The sequence below is a fragment of the Pezoporus flaviventris genome, unplaced genomic scaffold (genome assembly GCF_033815535.1).
Source record: "Pezoporus flaviventris isolate CSIRO_AGI_PZ_B2104156 unplaced genomic scaffold, CSIRO_AGI_Pfla_v1 ptg000013l, whole genome shotgun sequence".
NCBI lineage: Eukaryota > Metazoa > Chordata > Aves > Psittaciformes > Psittacidae > Pezoporus > Pezoporus flaviventris.
The window spans coordinates 26,953,853-26,979,080 of NW_026892561.1; the positions used below are offsets into that span (position 1 = coordinate 26,953,853).

Sequence of the window (25,228 nt, forward strand, 5' to 3'; positions counted from 1 at the left end):
AAGGTCAATGAATGGTCAGAAGATGTTCCCTACATTTAGCTGATTTTCACAAGTCTAGAGGTGTTCACACACTCCTCTATTCCTTTAAGTCTTACATATCAATGAACATTCAGTGAAGATGAGCACAAGGACTTTATTCTTAACTAAGGATGATTACCCATGCATATGGAAGACATGAAACAATTCTGCTAGTACAGATGAAGAGATCGCTCCACTGAGCAGCACTACACTACGGCAAAAGAGGCAACCACCACACAGCAGGGTATACAAGACTATAACCAGTAAAGTAAGTGAAATAATCTATTTCACAAAATAGAGCATCCATCTATGAGCGAATTATTTTGAGATAGTCCAGAACAACAGCAACAATCATAAATCCTGAAAACATCCAAGCAGAAAAGCTGGAAGGATCTAGAGTTGTCTAGTAGAGAGGAAAACAAAAAGCTGTGGGGTGTTGTAAGAGTCTTCAATTATAAAAGCACAAGGGCTGCTTTATTGTTCCTAGCTCCAAAAGATGAAGATTAAAGAGAATCAGTATGTGCTAGAGGCAAAGAGGACTATAGGAGAGAATAAGAAGAGAGAAAGTCAGTAAATACCTTTTGGGTCATCAGGAATGATAATGGGAGGAGCAATGTCTGGAAGTTCCTCTTCTCCGGGCTGGAGACCCCTGGCCCGAAGGTGGTTGATATCTAGGAAATCTGGCATGTCTATAGAAACATCTACAAAAGTAGAGAAACAGTCCAAGTTTATGAATCCAGTGAAATGACCTCATGGTGCAACCTACCGCTTCAGAGACGCAGACTCTGGTACTCAAAGTACAAACACAGCCAGGATTGCCCTCCTGAAAACAGTTATTTGAGAAAGTCAGAACACTAAAGTACACTTTATCTAGGAAGCCAGACTATATGAACTGTATTTTAACTCCACAGACCTGACAGATTAGTTTGGGGGAAAGAAGATTCAGCTAGGATCTTTACAGTGTAAACCCAAGACTCAATCCAGGTTCTCATTATAGACCAAAGTGTGTACTTTGTAATCTTGCAGATTACTTTGGGCAGAATGAGAAAAAGGTAAATCTAAAAAGCACATACCAAGCTTTTTGGGTATCCAGTCAAGGCCAAAGGTGAATTTCTTTATCTGCACCACTAAGTATTCAGGAAATGAAGCAAACCGAGAAGTCCTGGGAAGCACAAGAAACACAATTCATTGAAACAAAATCACAGGCAGCACAGATTTCAGTACTTCATGCACACTGAGATGAATAACTTGAGCCCTGAGTGAGATCAAGTGATGGATTTTATAAACAAACTTCACAAAGACATTTCCAAGTGCAGTGGAGAAGTATGGCAATACCTTTCTATACATCCATACCCTGAATGTCAGCTCAAACCCTTGCAGACAATTCAGCTTCTAGGAAGACTATAGAAAACAATTAAAAGTAGTATTAAACTTGCTCACTCAAGGTGTTTTGAAGCTGAATGTGAGGAAATAATTTCTGAATGACACTTGACTAGAACATCAGGGCACAGGCTCAAAACACATCTTGGACAGAATAGAGTAAAATTCAATCTGCATTTTATTCACTCCCTTTCTAGTAGCAGTAGCATTGCCCATGATGTATCAGTCCACCCATAAGGCATTTTATTTAGCAAAGATTGAAAAAGCTGTCATTTGTAGTTTTTCACATGGAAGTGCTGCATAAAAAAAAAAAATCTTACGATATTCTTACTCAGCTACTGTAATATTTATCAAAATAGAGGATGACTCAAGTTTAAGGGCATCCCTGATATTTACCCAATTAACAAAAAGTTTAACCTGAACACAGTGTAACATTATATGTACCACCATTCTTTTCCTCTCTGGGTCAAGTACAGTAAATGCATCCTAAATATAAGGTCTTCTTACCATACAATAAGTAACTACTTTCTAAATTCTTCAGAGCACCACCTTACAATTTTAGTAACTTTCTCATCTGCAGCATGAAAAATTATAATTTTAAATAGCAAATTATTCTTCATCTTTCAGTATTTGTAAAGACCTAGAGGATGAAGAACAGCTATATTACAAATTAACCTTGGATATACTTAAAGACTAGAATGTTCTTCCAATATGTTCATGGTTAATACAAAAGCCCTTTAGATTGTTGAATTTCTCTTCACCAAGTACACTTGTCTCCCAATTTTCAATACAAAGTCACTGAAACTATATCCTAAGACAGCAATGAGTCATTGGTATGCTAAGTGATCTAAAAATATAACCTACCTAGTCACTTAGCAAACCAGTTGCAGAGCGTAATTTTCAACCACTCCTTGCTGCTGACATAAAAATGAAGCCAGATGAGAGACTAAACTCTTGTTCTCAGCAAGAAATACTGCCCCTGAGAATTGCACTTATCTCTGTCTGCCGTACTATTTCTTCTTAATGCTTTTTTAAGCCCAAGATGGTTTTGGTTCTTTTATCTACCTCATTATAAACACACAGGGTTTCCTTGTTTAATATGTCCACTTTGTACCATGGCCCCATGTAAGCTACAGCAAACTTATCAGATGCAACCAAACACTGTAGCATACAAAGGAGATGGGTTGAAATCCAAATGCAAACAATAATATAAAATATGACAACATAATAAACCCAAAGTTTTCATCACTTCACAAATGCAAAAGTTTCCATTTATCTAAAGAACTTTCTCAGAAGAAAACACTTTTGTTTGCTTCACCCTGTTTTGTTGTCATACAATGCCCCTCAGCATCCTTAGTGAAATGAGACATTAAGAGACTAAGCACAGAGATACAGACTGTATCTCCTACCACACAGTACAGAGCTCTATGACTATGTGATACATAGGATCCAATTTTAAAACATGGGCAGACAATTAAGGTACAAGCATTTAAAGTTCAAACTATTAACAACCAGAACACATCACTTCCTGAAGTCTGACGAGAAAAATTTCTTTCCTGCTCAGTTGGTCATTACAACTCCCATCAGGCTTGATCTACACATTACATTTGTGAACTCCAACACTAATATAATACCGAAGCCCGCTATGCCTTTGTCTGTTTCTCTCTGCATCATATCCAGGTACCAAAATAACCACACAGCACTACCATACATATTTTTCATAGGCAGCCAGACACACACTTACTTCACTCCTGCAGATTTTGCTTGAAGGGCACTGCTCCAGAAGTCCTCTACATTGCTTGGCTCAGAAAAGGCCTGCAGACACGCACTGAATGGGATCTTGGCACGGACAAGCTCTGGTAGAGGTCTCCTTGTAGCTTCTGCTTCTTGCCTCTTCAATTCATAGGCAATTAATTCATCTGAGAAATACATATCACAGTAATAGCTAAATGAACATTGTCATGGTTATAATGTCCCTCACCAGTCTTATTTTTAAATGTTTTAGAAATGCAAAACCCCACTTATCAATAAAACACTCTATGGCTTTAACTAGGTATCAAATCTTTTTGTCTGCATTGGGGTCAGGAGCCACACTCACAACCACACCTGTTTTTTGAAGGCTTCTGTTCATGGTGACAACATAGAACTGGTAATACTGGGCAACAGGCAATTAAAATCTTGCCATGATAGTGAGAATCCTGTGTTAATGAGAACACCAACTACCTGCTTTATCAGCTCAATATGACTTGGAAAATTATTGCTGTTTGTGACATCTGACTTTCTAGACAGGACAGGATTATATACAATACAGAAAGAATCCTAATACTGGCAAGCTGAGCAGCACTGTTTGTTAAATTCAAAATCTAATATACCTCCTGAGCCGTTGCCTGAAAATAACATGCCATTTTATAAGCACAGAATTATCACTGAAACTGATGAACAAAGAATGTAAAGTTCTACAAACCTTAGATTTTCAAGTCAAAATGGTCATTTTAAAACACTGTCCCATTCAAGAACCTGTGTGCTAGGTAGAAAGCAGTAGGTGGAACTGTGTTTTGTGCTATTTCAAAGGATCAGATCAAATAACCAGGATAGCTCCTTCTGGCTTTAAAATATTTTTTTCATTTTGAGATTATGCAGGAAACCAGAGGAAGATCCCCCTTCTCATGCACCTGTGATGTGCCCTTCACTTCCACCTCAGGCATATGTTTATTTTGTTAACCTACAACACTCTTCACCACTGACTGCAGGGCAACCAAGATGTGTCAGTACCTCTCTCCTGCTTCCAAGTCCTCTAGCCTCCTCAGACATTTTCTCCTTTAAAAAAAAAGTATGCAGTTTCAGGCAGCTCACAGACATGAAAAAAACACCCCTGTATATTAAACTAACGTCCGCCACTTCATCCTCCTTCCCACCTCTCCTAAAGCTCTAGATATCCAAATTGTGTATTTTGGCATAATAGACAACAAACTGCCTTATAACCCTATTCTTTATCATCGTGTTAGGCCTTATCATCTGCTGCTAATAAATACAAAGCCAATGTGGGGGGAGTTTTGTGTTGGGTTTTTTGTTTGTTTTTTTTTTTTGGGGGGGTGTTTGGTTAGTTTTTGGTGTGGGTTTTTTTTTTTTTGCTTGGTTGGGTTTTGTGAGTACATGCTTGTTTTCACAAGATACTTATTGCCTAGTATATTTGATTCCTTTTTTAGAATTAAGAAATTTTTATATACTAGTTCACTGTCCAGAACAAAAGAAATCCAATCCTGATGACAATCTTTGGGCACACATATGCAAAAAAAAAACAAGGGTAAATAAATTGTAGTACGAGTGGTGTGGCACATCCCTGAGTCAAATCCAGGTTAAGGTCTTAAATCATAAATCACTGACATCTTTATCAAATAAACTGCTGCCATTCTCTGTGATATATTGCTGAGTGGTGACACTTAATGGTGGTCCCACAGTGTCGTGGTTTAAACCCAGTCAGGTAACTCGTTCACTCACTTCCCCCCCCTTTCTTGCCCTCCCCCTGCTCCCGGAGGGACGGAGAGGAGAATCGAAAAGAATGCAACTCCCATGGGTTGAGATAAGAACTGTTTAGTAACTAAGGTATAACACAAATCACTACTGCTACCACCAATGATAATAATGATAAAGGAAATAACAAGGGAAGAGAATACAACACCTCAGCACCAGCCGACCGATAACTTGCCCCCCCTCAGCCCGACCAAGCACCGACCCATACCTCCTCCAACCCTGCAGTCTCCCAGCCCTTCCGGCTAACTCCCAGTTACATCCTGGGCATGACGTGCTGTGGTATGGAATAGCTCTTTGGTCAGTTTGGGTCAGGTGTCCTGTCTCTGCTTCCTCACAGCTTCCCCTCCTCCCTGGCAGGGCATGAGGCTCACAAAGTCCTTGGCCAAACCAAAACATCGCTATCAGCTCTGTTCCCAAGCTGAAAGTCAAAACACTGCACTGCACCAGCTACCAAGAAGGGGAAAAATGACTGCTACTGCTGAACCCAGGACATTATCCACCCCTTATTCCATACCATTCATGTCATGCTCAGATCCCACATTTTCAATATACCATCACTCTTATCTCGGCGCACTCTTATCTTAGTGCACGGACCAGTCCCTATAAAGCTGCTGTGTCCATCTGGTCCATGATGTCAGGCTTCATCTCTTGTAACAGTCTTCCAGAGCAGGACTGTGTGCAGTGCTCACACTCGTGAATAACCTGGGCAATAGTGTCCACTGCTAAGTCCACCCCTCGATCATGAGTCCATCACTATGTTGCATCTCTGCTCTGATGGCCTGAAGTGCCATGGGCCCACCAGGCTTAAAATAATTCACAGTCCCCTTCAGCAGTTTCTGCAGCTTGTTGCTGGGTACTCCATACAGCTGCCTTCCATCTCCGACGCTTCCAAAGCACTGGAGGGGCCCAGTGGACTAGATACTTGCCCATACTGTCCCACATGCCCTGCCACTCATGGCTGTCCAGCTTTGAGGAAAATCTCTTGGTCACCCTATATCGTCGTCTAACCCCAGACAAGACCCAAACCTGACTCTGCTTAACTTTTGAGATCAGACAAAATGGTTGTGGGTAGAACACAGCCTGTGTGTGTGCCAACATGCTGATCCCCATCACAATCAGCAGGCAGGTCCCAAGGATACCCAAAGGCCATTCAAAACCTCCAGAACTCTCAGTTGATGCTGCTGTACTTGTCACTGGGGCTGGTGTAGCTGCTGTGCTTGTCACTGGGGCTGGTGTAGCTGCTGTGCTTGTCACTGGGGCTGGTGTAGCTGCTGTGTTTGCCGGCTCTCCCACCGCCGGCTTCTCTTTTCCTGAGTCCAGCTCTTCCTCCTCTGCCTTGCTGGGAAATGCTGCGTGGTCTCCTGCATCCTCCTGGGGCTCGGCAGGCGGCTTCCGGGGAATGCTCTCGGCCGTCGCGGAGCTGGGCTCCTCCGCGGGGCTCGGCTCGGCCGCGGGGCTCAGCTCCTCCGCGGGGCTCGGCTCCTCCGCCGCCTTCTCCCGCTGCTCGGCAGCCGCTTCCTTCTGCTCCTCGACCGCCCCGACCTCCTCCACCGGCAGCCGTCCCCTCGCGGCCTCCGGCCCCGCTCCCGCCGCCGCTTGGTTCCCGGGGCCGCTCTCCCGGGCCTCTTCAGCAGCCGCCAGCTCCCGGGGCCGCTCCCCCTCGGCTTCCCGCAGCCTCACGAAGATGGAGAATAGGGTGAGGACCAGGCCGGTGAAGAGCAGCCGGACGGCCAGGTACAAGTCCACGGCCACGTCCGTCCCGTCCTGCTGCTGAAGCCCACCCGTATTACAAGCCATTGCCATAAAGCACAGTGAGACAAGAACCTTAGCCCAGGCCCCACACTTGATAAACACCAACACAGCAAATACCGGCTCTACGTAAGTTACAACATTCTGAAGCTGTGAGATAAAGAGAAACAACTCTGAGAGCCAATAAATCGTCATTGTGATGAGTGACTATTAATCCGGACAGATCTGTCGTTATCTCAACCCTTCGTGCCCCACGTTGGGCGCCAAAAAGAACTGTCGTGGTTTAAACCCAGTCAGGTAATTCGTTCACTCACTTCCCCCCCTTTCTTGCCCTCCCCCTGCTCTCGGAGGGACGGAGAGGAGAATCGAAAAGAATGCAACTCCCACGGGTTGAGATAAGAACTTTTAGTAACTAAGGTATAACACAAATCACTACTGCTACTACCAATGATAATAATGATAAAGGAAATAACAAGGGAAGAGAATACAACACCTCACCACCAGCCGACCGATAACTTGCCCCCCCTCAGCCCGACCAAGCACCGACCCATACCTCCTCCAACCCTGCAGTCTCCCAGCCCTTCCGGCTAACTCCCAGTTACATCCTGGGCATGACGTGCTGTGGTATGGAATACCTCTTTGGTCAGTTTGGGTCAGGTGTCCTGTCTCTGCTTCCTCACAGCTTCCCCTCCCTCCCTGGCAGAGCATGAGGCTCACAAAGTCCTTGGCCAAACCAAAACATCGTTATCAGCTCTATTCCTGAGCTGAAAGTCAAAACACTGCACTGCACCAGCTACCAAGAAGGGGAAAAATGACTGCTACTGCTGAACCCAGGACACACAGCTTGAGGAGAAATCTGTCTGAAAACTTGCCAAGAGCATCTAGGTAGAATCCTCCTTCCCTAATAATATAAGCAGGAACGGTATAGCCACAAACTGATGCGTGGGTAAAATCTTCTTTAAAAAAAACTAAATCAAGTAACTTCCCCAATCAGTTCATTGGTGTGATTTGCCACATGGCCTTGAACCATTCTATCCATGGAAAGAGATCATACACTGGTGAGAACTTCATTCCCTCATGACTGAGTGTCACCAGAAGGTCAGTCAATAAACTAGTTGCTTTCCTTACCTTTGTTTGTTGCTGCCTCCATGGCAACAGGTAACTGCATGATATAGTCCACCCTCTCCGTGTAGCGGACCTTTCTAGACTGGCAGCATTGTGTGCGTTCTTCCACCAGAAACCTGAAAACATCACTAGGGTTTTCTGATCCTACAGGGTTCCTCTGAAAGGAAAATCAGATCAGATCATTTAAGTGACAATCATTAAAATGACCAGAGAAGCCAAAGGCTCCTGATTGTTTTATGGCAAGCACAAAGACAACAATCTCGCACTAGATCTGGCAGCTCATGCTGCTGTGATTCTACATCGATTTTACTGCATGTAGAACTCTTACATCCACAGAGAAGTCCGCAATACACAGCGGTATCTCTCTACACATAGTAACTTTCAGAGTGTGTCCTAATAAATCTGAATGAGTCAAGGTGAACAAAAGAAGATACAAAGGTGGCAGGTTACAATAAAGATAGAAAGCTCAGGTAAACAACATGGAGCATCCTTTCAGCAAACAGAATTTATCCTACCACTCTCAATCTGCACTGAAACAGAACAAGCAACTTGTTCACTGTCCAGATGGGAATGTCATACAAATAATATACCTCCTCTTTATTGTTCAAGTGAATGTCTTATCAGGCAAAAGCCAGAAAATGTCTTCTAACCATCCTATAATCAGTACATGTATTTTGGGATATGGAACACAATGCATGCAAATGTGAATAACTTCATCTAGACTGTAAAACGTCAATAAATACCCTCAATTCTTGGGGGAAAAGGGAAGAAGAGGGTGGAAGGATGGGCAAGAAAAGTGCTTTAAATCAAAGCCACATATATTTGTAAATTTGCTTTTCAGAAAGACATCATTAACATGCACAGTACTGACTATTCTACACACAGCATTGAGTTGGAGCTCAGTGGAACTAACAGATTTTATACTGTAATTTTATACAGAAATATTCAACTGACAAAGAGTCACTTTGCTGTGGGAGATGTCCTTCCTCCCATAATGACCCACTGATGTAGAGCTGGGACTTGTAAGAGAACTGGACATGGTAATTAGTTCACTCCCAACTATGATATAAATTTGTAATAATAATAATAGCCAATTCATTAATATTCCAAGACAGACTTCAATGTAGTATGTAATCATAAAATGAACAGCAATTTAAAAGGACAGTCATGTATGTTTATAAATCTTATAGCCTGTACAGTAATGCTTGACCTTTCTATATCTCTAGCTGTTGTTATCAGTAGCACTAGCATTGCGTGTGGTCACACAGAGAAGGGTCTGAAGTAAAGAGAAGGAAGTATTAAAGAAACAAGTGTTTATAAACCAAAATACTTTTCAATCAGTGCCATTTTCTAGGTACCCAAGCTAAAAAAGTATAACAAAAAACCTGAGCCACTCAGCTCTATCCTCATTGTCTAACATAAACAGGGAAAACAAGTAATTCAGGTTCTCACCTCTACTAGATTTATAAGATGTAGGAAAAATTCCAGTGCATCTTGTTGTCTATTAGAGGAAAATTCTGGGTGGCCTTTACTTATAAAAGCCTTAAACATCTGAGGAGCTATTCCATTGTGCTGAGCCTAAACAGAAGAAAGAGAAACCTTTTAAAACATTAATTCCTGGACCAAATATCCCAAAGTTACTCAACTAGATCTATCTAGGACCCATTTCTGCCACTGTAGAAATGATAGTTTTGGTTTCATCAGGTTTTCCATTTTAATAAACATGATCTGAGAGTTTAGAGTATGTATTATAACATAGCTCCTACAACATTCACTCTATCTGATTTTTCTATGGCATTTGCAGGTTAAAAGAGATTACTCAAGGTTTCCTAAAGGTTAGTAGTTTCCAGAAGGCTAAAGGCTTGCACTGTTTTCTAAAACCTGACTTTTTTTTCAGAACCCTGTTCCACCTAAATATATGTGGGCATGAAGCACTTTGGTATGTCAGCTAGCAGCTTTACTCAGGACATAACCTTTCCAGAGATCTCTACAGAATCAAGCAGGGAACAACTAATGTGTGCAGCATGCCTTCCCAGATGGCCTGTTAAGAAGGGATAAGAATTTGCAAGTGTTGGCCATGTTGAAGGACCATAACATACTGCTTTAGTTTCAGTAGGAAACTACCCTGAACTAGAAAATCTTTAGTTTCCAAGTCCTAGTTTTTACTTTCTCACCCTCTATACCATTTCAAGAAGCCTTTGAACCACCCCAAATGGCATCCTAAAGACATAACTAGCTATTAAGCCTTTTAAATAACACAGTTGAAAGGGTCAGAATCTCTTACTCAAATTTGCCCTCATCCTCCATGACACCAAATAATTTTCAAGACAAACCAACCAGAAGTCCAGCCTTTAGGATATTAGAAGCTGTTAAAAACTTGGCCAACCTCATTCTTTACTACAGTTGTGCTACCACAGCAATATGAAAATAGAAAAAGCAGCATAAAATGGAAGGCACATAAAACACACACTAGAAGAGCAAAATTTTACTCTTGGTTTCACCAGGTATTCCTAGATCCACTGAATTCAAAAGTAGGTTCTCGATTTTAATGCTTTTTCAATTTCTGGCAGTACACCAGCAACCACATTAGGCTCAAATGCTCTTTAAAGGCTCTCATAGAGAGACAGTATCAGTATTGCTTGAACAAAGAGATATTCTAGTGATTTCTGAATCTTGGGATACATATATATATACACACATATATATATACACACATATACATATATATATACACATATACATATATATACACATATACATATATATACACATATACATATATATACACATATACATATATATATATACACACACACACACATATATATAGCTTCAGAGTCCTCATCTGCCATTCATCAAAGCTAGGAGTAGGAAGAAGAATGCATAAACCAGCTCAAATTACTATATATCAGGCTTCCTTGTACATCAGAAGCAAAAATATGGCAATGTGGCACATTTGCCCTGATGTATAATGGAGTAAGTTTGGAATCAAGGCCTGCTTCCACCCATACACCACTTACTCAGCCATTTGAGCAGGGAGAAGAGAAACATGTCAAGCATGACAGTCTTTAGAAGAGGACTGGGCCCTGCCCTCTAAACCCATTCTACTTCAAGTGAAATAACAAAAGAAATGGCAAAGCTCTAAGTAGAAATTCAGGTCCTAGCTGACAACTCTTTAGGCTTTCAGCTTGTTTTTAATGTTAAAGTGGGTACAAGAAAACTCCTGCCATCTCCAGACTAAAATCCCCCAGTTAAAAATTTTAGCTGCACAGTACCATGAATATTTATAGAATACCTAGCATACTTTCCCCATCAACAGTTGCAGAACAGATCAGCTAAATATAGACTGTGCTGGACCACTGGAGATCTCATACGAATGCTTTTACAGGCAACAACCCCCCATAACTCTGGATGAATTCCAAAGACCCAGAAAACTAGAGAACTTTGGATGTAGGAGAGGTGAGAAAAAAAAGTGAAAAAAAAGAAAATAAAATTAATAATTGATTTTATAGACAGAAAGCAGAAACGCTTGAAACCACTGAAGGCCTAAAATCCTATGCAATTATATTTATTATAAATATCAATACAACTCTCTGGATGAGAAAATACTAGCTGTACACACACCAGTATTACTGGGGGAAGGGGAAATACAACAAACAAAAAAGCACACCAGACTGACAAAAACAGATTTCTATGCCCAGAGCAAGGGAATGGAGAAAATATCTACACTTGATTTTTCTTTTAAAATAAATCTACAATACAAAGAACAAAATCAGTAAAAGCTGTTTCAAATCCTAATACATGCTATGAATTAGTTAAGGAAGTCATCTGATGCCACATGTAACTACTACTTTATTAAATTGAACTTATGAACAACACAAGTATTGTGAAATGCCAGCAGATGGCTACTACTTCCTGACAGAGTTTGATACCATCTGTAATTAAAAAAATCTTAGTATCTCATTGCTAGTAGTGGCTGCTGGGCTAAACATGAAAGAGACACTTCATTCAAACAGTTCAAATCCCTGAACTTCAGCACGTTATTCTTCATTCATATCTTGTGTGCATTTAAGAAAGCAAATAAGTCTGTTGAAATTACTCCACTATTCCTTAGTCACAGTGATGCAACTGATTAAGTTTTAAACCATTTAAAGAAAACAAACAAGATTCATTCATTGTTTCAAAACACTGAATAGCTACTATACAAAGCAACTACTCAGGATTTCAGATCTTGCAAACTACTCTGTACCAGATGCTCTTTGTCCAAAATCTCCTTGGTATTCTGATTTCAGGAGGAATTCCTGTATCAGCAACTGGTAGAGGAAAATATCTATTACCAGGGGAACTCACACCAAGCTTCTGTGACAGAAGTGTGCATGATTTCTACTGTGTAGAAAACTACAACTTGGCATCAGAGATTCTTTCTCCGTAAAGACAGCTCTTTCTACAGGTAGCATTTTCAGTACTGGTTATTAGTTGACCTTTTATTTATAAATATCCCATCAAAGGAGTCTGTGGGTTGACTCCATATGCTGCTTGGGGTCACAATAACGGGAGGCTTGTAGGGATACAAACATTCTAAGTCCAGTGTTCCCAGTACCACTCTAAACCAGATGCTTGAGTAATAAAACAAACCCAAACCAACATGTTTGCCTGGGCAGATAACATAGTCCCAATAACCAGTATTTTGCTTAAGACAGCTGTTAATTGGATGACTCCAGGGAAAACAAAGGCAATTTCGAAGCCAGTAGAGTTTAAGCAGAACAGCAAAACCTGAACTGATCTCACTCTCCAAAGGGTGATGTTAAGCTTAAGCCAACTGACAAAAAGAGAAGAGTTTTTCCATCTCACCACTAAGCTACTGTGATTACTTCACAACATCAAGCAAGAACAAGCAAAAAAAATAATCCAGTGAATCAGGCAATGCCCATTAACCTTGTTAATACAAAGAAATCAGTAAGACCTTCAAAGATCATCCTTACTGCTGAAACCAAAAGGCTGCTGGACAAAGAATATGAAGTGGCTTTCTGATGACTATGAGTGAATTTACTCATTGCTGGAGAAGGAGAAAAGCACAAACAGATGAAGACATGGGTCCATGGATATTACAATGCCAAGACATGCCTTAATGATTTTTGAAGCATAAGAGAAACAAGCAACTTTCTTGTTGCTGACAGACCACCACAAAGGCAATATGAAGATTACAGAACAATAATGGAGTTCTCAAAGCTAGATACTAGCTAGATATAGTGAGCTAAGTATCTGCTTTGCTGCAAAAATTATTGCAAATTACAGTAAAAATAAAAGGACAGTCTCCCACTGGTAACACAATGACAGAGAAATAAAATTCTGTATTATGTAAACATGAGAGAAAAGGTTGTTTTATCCTCCAGTTCCTCTCTTTCGCATCTAGGATGTTCTTGCCCCTCAGTATTCCTTTGTTCTGAAATTGCCTATTCTGAGAAAAGCTGATTCCAATATTTTTCTCTATTGTGAATTATTATAAATCAGGATACATACATTCTTCTCCCTTGGTTGTCTGGCAATTAGAGTTTCAATTTATATCAAAACCCACACGCACTGCTGTTCTCAGTATAGATCACACTGGTACAGACATGTTTCTGAGTGATTTTTGTACCATGAAATAACCTGAGTAAAGCCCCAGCAGACAAGACTCTGCATGGTCCTTCCTTCATCTACATGAAGGCTTCCAACCACTTAATCTTGCATTACCCAGACAGCTTCTCCTGTAATCAGGCGGAATTCTGTCAGACACATCCTGGAAACAACTGTTTAGCTCTTTGTAATTCTTTCTGAAATTAAAGAGGGTTTAGAAATTTGCTTCCAAATTCACAGTATTCTCTAGATAACTTTTTTATTTTGTTCCTCAGAGAAGATAAACGTAAGTTGGAAGTTTTATGAACTTTTGCACTCATCACTGGAGCAGCAGCATACTTTATTAGCAGAACCAGTGGTTACTTTGATGCTTTGCACAAATAGCCCCTGACTAATATATTCCTGACTGAAATCCTGCACATTCCACCTTGCTAAGCATCCCATGACAGATCCACACATGCTCTTCAATGCCCAGCACCTGTTCCCTTTTCTCAGGATATCACTTTTACCTAGTTACCAGGCTGTACAAACTCAGGCAAATACCTTGTGTTCTTCTTTCATCACCTGCTCAATAAGCTCAGATTTCATGGGAGGCTTAGAGTACTGGCCTGAAAGGAGGCCATGTCCCAGTTTAGCCCTGTAGGGAAAAGAGTGATGGGGTAGAAACAAATGTGAGAAAAACAAAAAAAAGAAATTTTATTCCAAGCAGAAGTTTACTGTCTTTGACCCCCTGCTGAAAGATCATCACCTGCAACTAAGTGGGCAAATCTTCCCGTTCTACCTTGTGCCATATCTCACTTTCAAGCCCACACAGAGGTGTTTTTTCACTCTGTCATTAAATTGTTTAGATTCTATTTAACTTGACCAAGTAAATCACTGAGAAGCGTCACTTACATCTGAGTGCTAAAATCTTGCGTTGGATCAAGAGGGGAGTAGTCAAATATTCGTGGAAGGTTTCCTACATACCTGGGCAGCAAGAACAAAGCAGAAACATTTAAATAACGCAGTTAGATTTACTGAAGAATATCCTAGCAGATCCTCAGCATGATACATTAGCAGGCTTCCCCTGCGCTAACACGTCAACTTTTGCATCATAGCAGTGACTTAATCTATCCTTTGTGAGTGCTTCTGTCATGGAAAAAGAGTAATAAAGAAATTAGGAAATGGACATTCAGGTTTTGCTTAGATGTTTCTAGCTATAAAAGATATGGTGGTTGGTGGCCATCTGGAATTTAAATTCTATTCTGTGATCCTGAAATAGCTTCAGGATGGTGTTATGTTTTGATGTCAAAACAGAGCTGGGTTGAGAATCAATGTACTTTTTATTCTTAATCAACATCAGCAAATAAATTCCAAATTTGTATCAGGAAGAAAACATGTAAAAAGAATGTTTCTATGACGTTTTTCAGAGAAACAAAAGCTAACTCGACAGTAAATGCTGAGGTATACATTATTATAGACAGTTTGTTGGACAGTGAGACATTCAGTACTATGCTATCTGAGCACTGCTTCCCTTGAGCACAAGAAAAAACAGGGTAGGTAGGTACAGCCAAGTTGAAAGAACACATCTCCTTTCTTCCTAGTCCCTCTTTCATCAAAGATCTTCACTACTTGGTTGATGAGAAGTGCTCCAGGTAACTCCAAGGACCATGCTGTGGGAAAACAATCTCCCTTTAAAGCCCATTTTAGTATGTCTTGAAAATGGAGGTAGAAAAACTGGCAGACTACAACCTACAGACTGTACTCCATATGGCTAAAAAAAAAAAAGAAAAAGCAATTAAAAAAAAACAACTATACATCTTCTCCCTCTTCTTCTCCAGAAGGCAATTGCTACATGAAAATCTGGAAGGCTTTCCAAAATCTAAAAGCTTTACTCCAGCACACACTCTACTACTGCTGTGGAATGAAAGAGCATTCTGAATTTTATTGCAAACCATAGATGGTCCCTTATAAAAAGGCTGCCCTCCTTGGAAGGTTGTGATCAGCTTTGAACAGTCACGAATATTTCATAGTCCTCTGTTGTGCTTTTGTCCTTTTACTCTTTTAATTCATAGAATCATAGAATAGTTAGGGTTGGAAGGGACCTTAAGATCATCTAGTTCCAATCCCCCTGCCATGGGCAGGGACACCTTACGCTAAATCATATCACCCAAGGCCTCGTCCAACCTGGTCTTGAACACTGCCAGGGATGGAGCATTCACAACCTCCCTGGGCAACCCATTCCAGTGCCTCACCACCCTAACAGGAAGAATTTCCTTCTTATATCCAATCTAGACTTCCCCTGTTTAAGTTTTAACCCGTTACCCCTTGTCCTATCACTACAGTCTCTAATGAAGAGCCCCCCTCCAGCATCCCTATAGGCCTCCTTCAGATACTGGAAGGCTGCTATTAGGTCTCCACTCAGCCTTCTCTTCTGCAGGCTGAACAGCCCCAAAATTCAGTGGAAGAAGATGCTCACAGTACCCTTTTCATGAAATGAGATTAATTTTTTTAATAATAACATTAATTTTAAAATGCCTCTGATAGTTTCCTTCTTTTTAGCCAGACCTGCACATAAAAGGTGCACTGCTTTACATTAGCATGGATCAATATTAGCATGTTTGTGCCAGTACATTTTTTTTGCACAAATGACACTGGAGCAATAGAATGATTCTTGCACCTTTAGAGGCATGGGCCACTATAAAAAACCTTAATGTGTTACTGATGATACATATATACTGATATCTATACATACATATATGAAAAACAGGGACAGCCTGTGGTTTTCTGACAGATCAATCAAATTTACAAGGTGGCATATTATCTCCCACCACTAAGCTAAGTTAAGAAGTTCTGATTTCAAAGGCAGATTGGGTTTTGTATTCCAGCATTTTCCAGAACAGAATACAATCACTAAATCCTCTAAGAAGCCACTGAACTGACTGAAAGAGACCTGTCTGCAGGTGAGACAAAAATGAAAATACCTTTTTCTTAGAAAAAGAGATTGAGGAATGCAGCAGCTGGTGACAAGAACTAGTTTGAAGCTACTTACGCTCGCTGGAACTCTGGGATGCTGAAAATAGCTTGCATGACAGCATTGAGGTAGCAGCTATTTCCCAGGTTCTTCATGCCAGTGTATCCTGGGCCATACATGGGCTTGAGTTTCACACCAGCTTCCTGAATCACTTCCCATTCAGAGACTCTTGGTTTTATATCATTATCTCTTAACCCATTCTCTGTCTGAAAGGAAGAAGATGATTTTTTTTCTCATCTGTTTAACTTCTGCAAGAATCATGCTGCTGCCATCATCACCAGCCTTGAGATCTATACTCTAGAAAAGAAGAGCCAAGCGAATAGGCAAAGAGGTAAATCCTGCACATAGCGGAGGAAATCGGGGTCAGAACACTAGCAGCTTCTTCTGCTAATATACATCTTAGCTCTTTACCACAGACTACTGGCTGAGTGTTCCTAGTTGTGACCTCAAACCCAGCTGGGAGCTTCACTTCTACCAGGGTGTCCTGGGTTCAGCAGTAGCAGTCATGTTTCTCCTCCTTGGTAGCTGGTGCAGTGCAGTGTTTTGACTTTCGGCTCGGGAACAGAGCTGATAGAGATGTTTTGGTTTGGCCAAGGACTTTGTGAGCCTCATGCTCTGCCAGGGGGTATCAGAGTTGTTCTTCTTGATCTCACAGCTTCAGACCGTTGTAACTTATGTAGAGCCGGTATTTGCTGTGTTAGTGTTTATCAAGTGTGGGGCCTGGGCTAAGGTTCTTGTCTCACTGTGCTTTATGGCAATGGCTTGTAATACGGGCGGGCTCCAGCAGCAGGGCGGGACGGACGTGGCCGTGGACTTGTACCTGGCCGTCCGGCTGCTCTTCACCGTCCTGGCCCTCACCCTACTCTCCATCTTCGTGAGGCTGCGGGGAGCCGAGGGGGAGCGGCCCCGGGAGGCGGCGGCTGCTGAAGCGGCCCGGGAGAGCGGCCCCGGGGACCAAGCGGCGGCGGGAGCGGGGCCGGAGGCCGCCAGGGGACGGCTGCCGGTGGAGGAGGCCGGGGCGGTCGAGGAGCAGAAGGAAGCGGCTGCCGAGCAGCGGGAGAAGGCGGCGGAGGAGCCGAGCCCCGCGGAAGAGCCGAGCCCCGCGGAGGAGCCGAGCCCCGCGACGGCCGAGAGCATTCCCCGGCAGCCACCCGCCGAGCCTCAGGAGGATGCAGGAGACCACGCAGCACTTCCCAGCAAGGCAGAGGAGGAAGAGCTGGACTCAGGAAAAGAGAAGCCGGTGGTGGGAGAGCCGGCAAGCACAGCAGCTACACCAGCCCCAGTGACAAGCACAGCAGCATCGTTTGAGAGTTCTGAAGGCTCTGAATGGCCTTTGGGTATCCTTGGGACCTGCCTGCTGATTGTGATGGGGATCAGCATGTTGGCACACACACAGGCTGTGTTCTACCCACAACCGTTTTGTCTGATCTCAAAAGTTAAGCAGAGTCAGGTTTGGGTCTTGTCTGGGGTTAGACAACAATATAGGGGGACCAAGAGATTTTCCCCAAGGCTGGAGAGTCATGAGTGGCAGGGTGTGTGGGACAGTATGGGCAAGTATCTAGTCCACTGGGCCCCTCCAGTGCTTTGGAAGCGTCATAGATGGAAGGCAGCTGTATGGAGTCCCCAGCAACAAGCTGCAGAAACTGCTTAAGGGGACAGTGAATTATTTTAAGCCTGGTGGGCCCATGGCACTTCAGGCCATCAGAGCAGAGATGCAACACAGAGATGGACTCATGATCGAGGGGTGGACTTAGCAATGGACACTATTGCCCAGGTTATTCACGAGTGTGAACACTGCACACAGTCTCTCCTGCTCTGGAAGACTGTTACAAGAGATGGAGCCTGACATGGACCAGATGGACGCAGCAGCTTTATAGGGACTGGTCCATGCACTAAGATAAGAGTGCACCGAGATAAGAGTGATGGTATATTGAAAATGTGGGATCTGAGCATGACGTGAATGGTATGGAATAAGGGGTGGATAATGTCCTGGGTTCAGCAGTAGCAGTCATGTTTCTCCTCCTTGGTAGCTGGTGCAGTGCAGTGTTTTGACTTTCGGCTCGGGAACAGAGCTGATAGAGATGTTTTGGTTTGGCCAAGGACTTTGTGAGCCTCATGCTCTGCCAGGGAGGAGGGGAAGCTGGGAGGAAGCAGAGACAGGACACCTGACCCAAACTGACCAAAGAGCTATTCCATACCACAGCACGTCATGCCCAGGATGTAACTGGGAGTTAGCCGGAAGGGCTGGGAGACTGCAGGGTTGGAGGAGGTATCGGTCGGAGCTTGGTCGGGCTTGGGGGGCGAGTTATCGGTCAGCGGGTGGTGAGGTGTTGTATTCTGTTCCCTTGTTATTTCCTTTATCATTATTATCATTGGTGGTAGCAGTAGTGATTTGTGTTATACCTTAGTTACTAAACTGTTCTTATCTCAACCCGTGGGAGTTGCATTCTTTTGATTCTCCTCTCCGTCCCTCCGAGAGCAGGGGGAGGGCAAGAAAGGGGGGGAAGTGAGCGAATGAATTACCTGACTGGGTTTAAACCACGACACAGGGCTCTGACCTCATCAAAACACTGCATTATTTCAGGTTTCATATTCCACTTCTAATGAACAGGAATAACTGCTGTAGAAGCTGATCCCAGCAAACAAACCACACAAAAAGCTGCATATCCAAGAATTATGCCCTTCTTTCAAATGGGAAAAGCCAGAATTTATGACACTGAAGTTTCTCCCCTTTACAGCTCAGCATTCAGACACATCAATTGTTCACAGCTTGTAGGTATGGATCACTATACTGTCATTTACTGCTGGCACTACTCCATTACTTCACTAAGAATTGCAGACTGGTCTGAAGAACAGAGATGAAACCTTTACAACAGCTAAGACTAAGTTTTCAATGTTGCTGAGTAAAATAGGTTTCCAGGGAAGACCACTAGATAAGAGTAATGATTCACTCAGACCTCAGAAAATTAAACATGAAATGTCTGGCTTTACAAAATTAAATACTATCAGAACAGTCTGAAAGATCACACAAATATAAACTACCAGTATCATTCTCCCATTTCTCTCCCACCCCCAGCTAAGACAAGTAAAAAGCAAAATAAACAAAAGACAGATTTCCTACCACTTGCATCTGCAGCATATCAATTCCAAAGTGTGCCAAATGTTTTGCTATATGTGGGTCTAAAACTGGCTCCTCTTCATCAAAGGAATAGACATCTATGAAAGCAGAGAGAAACCAATGAGTATCAAATGTTATTCCTTCTCTTTGTTTACCAACATTTCAATCTCAGTACAGGACTGCCTATACAACGTGCCTCAGTCATATTCACCAAATTTGGTTATGAAAAATGCAGAAAAATGCATAGACATCCATATAGCTCAGTAAATATCTTCAATGTTCTCAACACAATCACCTCAACCACTCTCCTCAGAAGAAATTACATGGCTCACAGTATTAAAACCTAAGAACATTTATAGTATTATAGTATTTCCCTCCCAAAAAGGAGAAATTTGTAGGAAAAACAAGAAATAGAGCACGAGGGTATGCAAAATTCTCAGATACGAGGCCAGTCCGCATTTTGAACATGACAACAAGAGATTCTGAATTTTTGTGGAGCTATTAGATACAGGCAGACACATCAAAACTGTGAGTATACAGGCCCAACTGACTACTGCCAATGGTACTTTAATATCTAGTACAATTCAAGGAATCCATCTATGCCCTTTTCCCACAGGGATGCAGAAAGAACTGAGAAATTCTGCATTAGAAATAAAGAGGTGTTTATTGGATTGCACACCACTGGATTGGCCTCTTCCTCTGTAGTGAATGACTACTTCCCTCCTTCGGTCCCTACTCATACCAAAATCCAGAATCCCTCTGCCAGTCTGGCTGTGCTTCTCAGCCACGTCTTCATGTCAAGCATTTTCTCACAATGACCTTTCCCCATTTGACCAGATGTAGGCTAACAGAGAAAACTTAGCCAGAGGAAAGATAAAACAAACCCAGAAGAGAGCAGGAACCCACATAACAGCTGTCTGCAGCACAAATATAACTTCTAAAATGTCCTTACCCTGCCCTCTCCTTGCAGCTACAGACCCTGGCTCTGATGCAGCCCATCCTGTATGTAAGACTTCTAACAAAAAGGCAGCTTCCTTGAAGACTGATAGTACCAAACTCACACTAAAATTATAAGCTGAAGGTCAGCCAAGAGCTCACAGATCTAATGCAACTTTTTAAATTTATCAGCCCTATGAAAAACAAACACTCTCAAAACAAGGAATTGAACTTTTCAGTTGTGCTGCCAGCTGCTGAATAGCCATCAGACTCTCTATTACTGATCCTGATGACCTCTGTGGCATGCCTCTGGCTGTAGCTGCCCATCTGCTGGAATACCACTGTGTGGTAGCAACCATACCCAGAAGATACAACTGTTCATCCACATACAAGACATCACAACATTCTCATAGTCTTCTGGTGAGGTCACGGTGCAACCAACAGATCATGAAAAGTTCAAATTTAAATGGAGTGAGACTACACATCAGTTGATTTTGGGTGAATATTTTCGACGTGGAAGGTTTGATTTTGTTTTTCCTCTGCTCTGGCAACTGAAGAGAAAGCAGCCATCTGGGACTACTGACCCAGAGCAGCAAAAATGGAACACAAAACCACAATCTTTTGCTCAAGCCCAGCTTGTGTCATATACTTTATACTTTCTGCTTTAGTACTTTTCAACTTAAATTCATGTGAGAGAGATATAATTCACTTTAAAAAAAATAGAAATAAAATCAAAATCAAACAGCAACAAATCCTAAAAAGAGGATGAGATCCCACAAACACAGGTCTGTAATGTTGTTACATGGACAAATGTAGACAAGAAATGTAAACAAGTTGGTAAATGTGACACACAAAAGCTGGTATCCTTAAAGTGAGAAAGGAGGAAAAAGGGAGGGAGGGGGACAAAAAGAAAGAAAAAACAAAACCAAAAACAAAAAAACAAAACAAACAAAAAAGAAAAATCTGAGGTAGATAACAATGCTATTAAAGAGAAAAAAATCATTATTATTCATATAAGTTCTGGCTGCATAGACATCCCTCCTTCCTACTTAAAGGATAACAGCCAATGGCAACACTGTCCCTGGAGAGAAAAATTGCTCAGGATCCCCAAAGAAGTATCTGACAATTGCCAAGACTGGCATCCACAAAGTAACTCATTCAAGTATCTGTCAGATATGGCTTCCAGTGTCAAATCCCCATCCCATTCCTCAAGGCAGTTTTAAACACGCAATCTCAGAATGTCTTGAAATGAAATCTAATGGCATTGTCGAGAGAGGCAACACATTGCATAGTCTGCAGAGTAGTTACTCAACCTATTGAAGCAAGCAACATTTCTGACACTTGTGCATCCTGTCCAAGGTCCAAGAGCAGAAGACAGAAGTCTGGTTCAATTTCTGCACTGATCTCAGATGTATTTGTTGTCAGAATGCTACAAAAGGCTAATGCTCCAGAAATCTTTCATAATGTATATAAGATACATTTCCTACACGAGCAGCTCTCCTCTGCTCCCTCTGTTCATACACAGGAAAAGTGTAAGTGGAATACTGGCACCACGTCTTTCTCCTCTTACTGTTGTGAAAATGGAGTAAGTTATATCAGCAGAGGGACTAAATGCTTATTACTCCTCTACCATCACCTCTTCACCTCCAGCCCAGGGAATCAGAAACCAGACAGACTCCGCATCACAATCAGTCATGGAGCCCTCTTTCCCAAACCTCACCTGTCATCCAGCCCTATTGAGAGGTTATGATTAACACAGCAATACACATCAGAGAGAGAATAATTACTGGAAAAGAAACAAGGAGGGTTTGGGGAAGGACATCCTTTCTATAGGGAAACCAAGTAAACACCATCCAGAGGAGCAAAGGTCTGTGGAGAACAGCTGGTACCCCTCTTTCAGAGGGAAGGACGACAGCCTGTCCATTGTTATCCCAAACACAAAACCCATTAAAGAGTATTTTGTTTATTTTGTAGATGCAGTTGAAATCTACAACTGAGCAAACCCTAAACACCTTCAATAATTCAGAGATTCAAACGGAAAACATCCAAGACCAGACTCACGCAAGGAAACAATATTCCATCTGGGAGAGAAAAGAATGAATTTTGCTCAAGTGTTTCTTAGGCAGCACTGGCTGAATCTGACTACAGTCTCCTTTCCTTGACACTGAATAGGAGGAAAAGATGGGAAAAAGATGAAAAAAATAAAAAAAAAAAAATCAACTGATGTGTTAAAAAGGGGGCTGCTCTAAACAGCTGTCTTTCCCCACATGGTCATAAGCATTAAGCCCAAAATGTAATTATGCTACGTGTTCTGCCATTTTTATTTCTCCATACTGCTACAGCAAAGGATTGCTTTGTTTATGACTTTTTCAGCTTCAAGAATTTACTCCATTTAATCCTCACACACCATAACCCTCCACAGCAACAATGCAGAATGTTTGCATATTCTCCAAGTGTGACAAAGATACCTCTATAGCCTTCTTCCCCCTCTCAAGATCATGAGGCATTTTGCAAATGTGCATCACAGCAGCTCCATGAAGATGGGTGCTCATTAGACTGAACCAAATGTTACCAAAACAGTAAGGAAAACCAGCACAGTTTCCAGTATAAAAAAAAACAACATACATGCTGTTAATAACAGGCTTTTCTGACTTAAAAATAATTTCCCTGTTATTGTTTCTATGTACATAAGATTGAACCATATGCCCTAGCAAATGTAGAACTGAAAACCACTGTTACTCTGGATTCTACTGTCTCAAAATAATACCGTTCTTCTATTACATATCTACTATTATACAAACCCAAAAAACCTATTTACACTAAATATGAAACAGGAGCAGAGCAGATAAAAAAGGTAAGGGCTTTCTCCAAACGGAGTGTGTGTTGGTCCTCCCTATCCCAATCAAGATTCACAGACTCACAGGGCTTCCTTTGCATATCACACTCTCAGAAAGATTTATACTAGAAGTACAAACGCACTTTGTAATAGATATACACATGCACAAAAGATAGCTCATCTCAGAGCCTGCTAGGCAGCTGACCTGCTCCATCAGGAGTGATGGTTCCCAACTTCACTGCTAGGGGATAACCTGTCTCCTTGTAGTGCTCCATTGCATGCCCGTTCCCCCCACTGCCATCAAAGAACCACTTTCCACAAAGCACAGAACCATCTGTCAAGTTCAGCCACAGATTCTCCCGCAGGTCACATTTTGAGCATTTCCAACCACTGCAAGAGAAAACAGGAAGAAATTACAGAACTAAGTAAGTCAGGAACTAGTCCTGTATTTCCAGTTATGGTGGATAAAACCAAGCATACACACCCAGACCAGAGTCATGCAGAACTGTTGGCTGAGTTGCTGGCTTTAATTCTGTTCCTCTGGACATTATTAGAGAATCTACAACAAACCAACCTTATTACCCTTACCTGGGGGGAATTCTAACACCATTGTCTAACTGTACAAGTGTTTTGGCATGTTTAGATGCCTGTAGTTCTTCTTCCCAGGAGTCAGGGTCCTGCTTCCTGTAGGGTGATTTTGCACTGAGGAGTGCATCACAAGCTATCGTCACCTGGAAGACAAATGTACATCAATCAAAACCTAACATGATTCAGTGACTAGACAGAACTTGGCATTCAGCCCACTGCCAACCACTTACAGAACTGGATATCAGTAACACTATTTATATACTTAAATGTGCATGTAATCTTCTGGATTGCAGTTTTATTTTAGCGTAAAAACAGACACATGTATTAAGTGAGTTTCCCTGGGACAATCTGGCATCATAATAAGCGAAGGAATACAGGAGGTAAAAATGAAATGCAAGAAACAAAGACAAATCAGAGTTTTAAAAATTTCTATTACAGCTGATTAAAAAAGATCTTTATGTAAAACCAAGCACCACACATGAGAAAACAAAGCACCATCTTGATAAAAACTGAAGTAGAAGACAATTCCTATCACAGCTTCCACACACTCACTGACCAGTGCTGGTAGCTCTTCTATATTAGGCAATGGGATTTCATAGTGATCAGGAAATAAAACGAGTTTTGCTTCATCTTCATATTCAAAGTCATCACTGTTCAGATCACTGTTTATCTCTAGATCTGGAAAACAAGATGGGGAATGTTAGGATACTGTCCCGAGATCAAGGTTCCTAAATTGTGGCATGGGTACCATTATGAAGCATTCCTCGCCTGGCATCAGCCAGCAAGTTGATACTGTCAAGTAAGTAGTTTCTTCTGGCTATAAATGTTTGTGAAATCCTGATCTAAACTGAAATCTAACCATCCTACAAGAGAATGCTCTGAGGGCAAAGATTTCCATCTTAATCTCATCCCCAGTCAAAGCTGATTTGGCCTCTCTCCAAGCAGTGCTTTGTTGCAGACATCACATTCTGGGAAGCAGCTAATAAAATACTGCTCATTTTGGACAAAAACAGGATGTAACACTGTTCATGTCTTTCACCCAGGATCTTGAAATGCTATACAATATAGAGACCAGGTCACACTACCCATGTCCAAATTGCAGAGCAGGAATAATGCACCTCTGTTTCACCCCCCCATATTTTCCAGACAGGACTGGCTGAAACGTGCTATGATTCTCATCCATCATGAGCTTCTGGCCTTTCTGCTCATGAAGATGTCCAAGGCTGGAAGTATTCACGCATCTCGTTCATACTCCCAAACAGCTATATCAAGTACAGTTATAACAGCATTATCCCTCTATTGCAAACTCCACTCTGTA

At 41.8% G+C, this 25,228-nt stretch overlaps 1 protein-coding gene across 2 annotated transcripts in view; it reads right to left on the bottom strand.

Annotated features, from left to right (window-relative positions):
* Positions 1–25,228, bottom strand: part of USP13 (ubiquitin specific peptidase 13) — a 58,218-nt gene that overhangs the window by 8,936 nt on the left and 24,054 nt on the right. For both annotated transcript variants that reach the window (XM_061452454.1, XM_061452455.1), the window contains exons 4-15: positions 24,467–24,588; positions 23,911–24,053; positions 23,528–23,712; positions 19,554–19,648; positions 16,451–16,638; positions 14,314–14,385; positions 13,963–14,056; positions 9,256–9,381; positions 7,807–7,960; positions 3,143–3,317; positions 1,092–1,180; positions 597–719 (exon numbers count right to left, since the gene is read on the bottom strand). In XM_061452454.1, the coding sequence (XP_061308438.1) occupies positions 597–719; positions 1,092–1,180; positions 3,143–3,317; positions 7,807–7,960; positions 9,256–9,381; positions 13,963–14,056; positions 14,314–14,385; positions 16,451–16,638; positions 19,554–19,648; positions 23,528–23,712; positions 23,911–24,053; positions 24,467–24,588 (1,566 nt within the window). The remainder of the gene's footprint in view (positions 1–596; positions 720–1,091; positions 1,181–3,142; positions 3,318–7,806; positions 7,961–9,255; positions 9,382–13,962; positions 14,057–14,313; positions 14,386–16,450; positions 16,639–19,553; positions 19,649–23,527; positions 23,713–23,910; positions 24,054–24,466; positions 24,589–25,228) is intronic.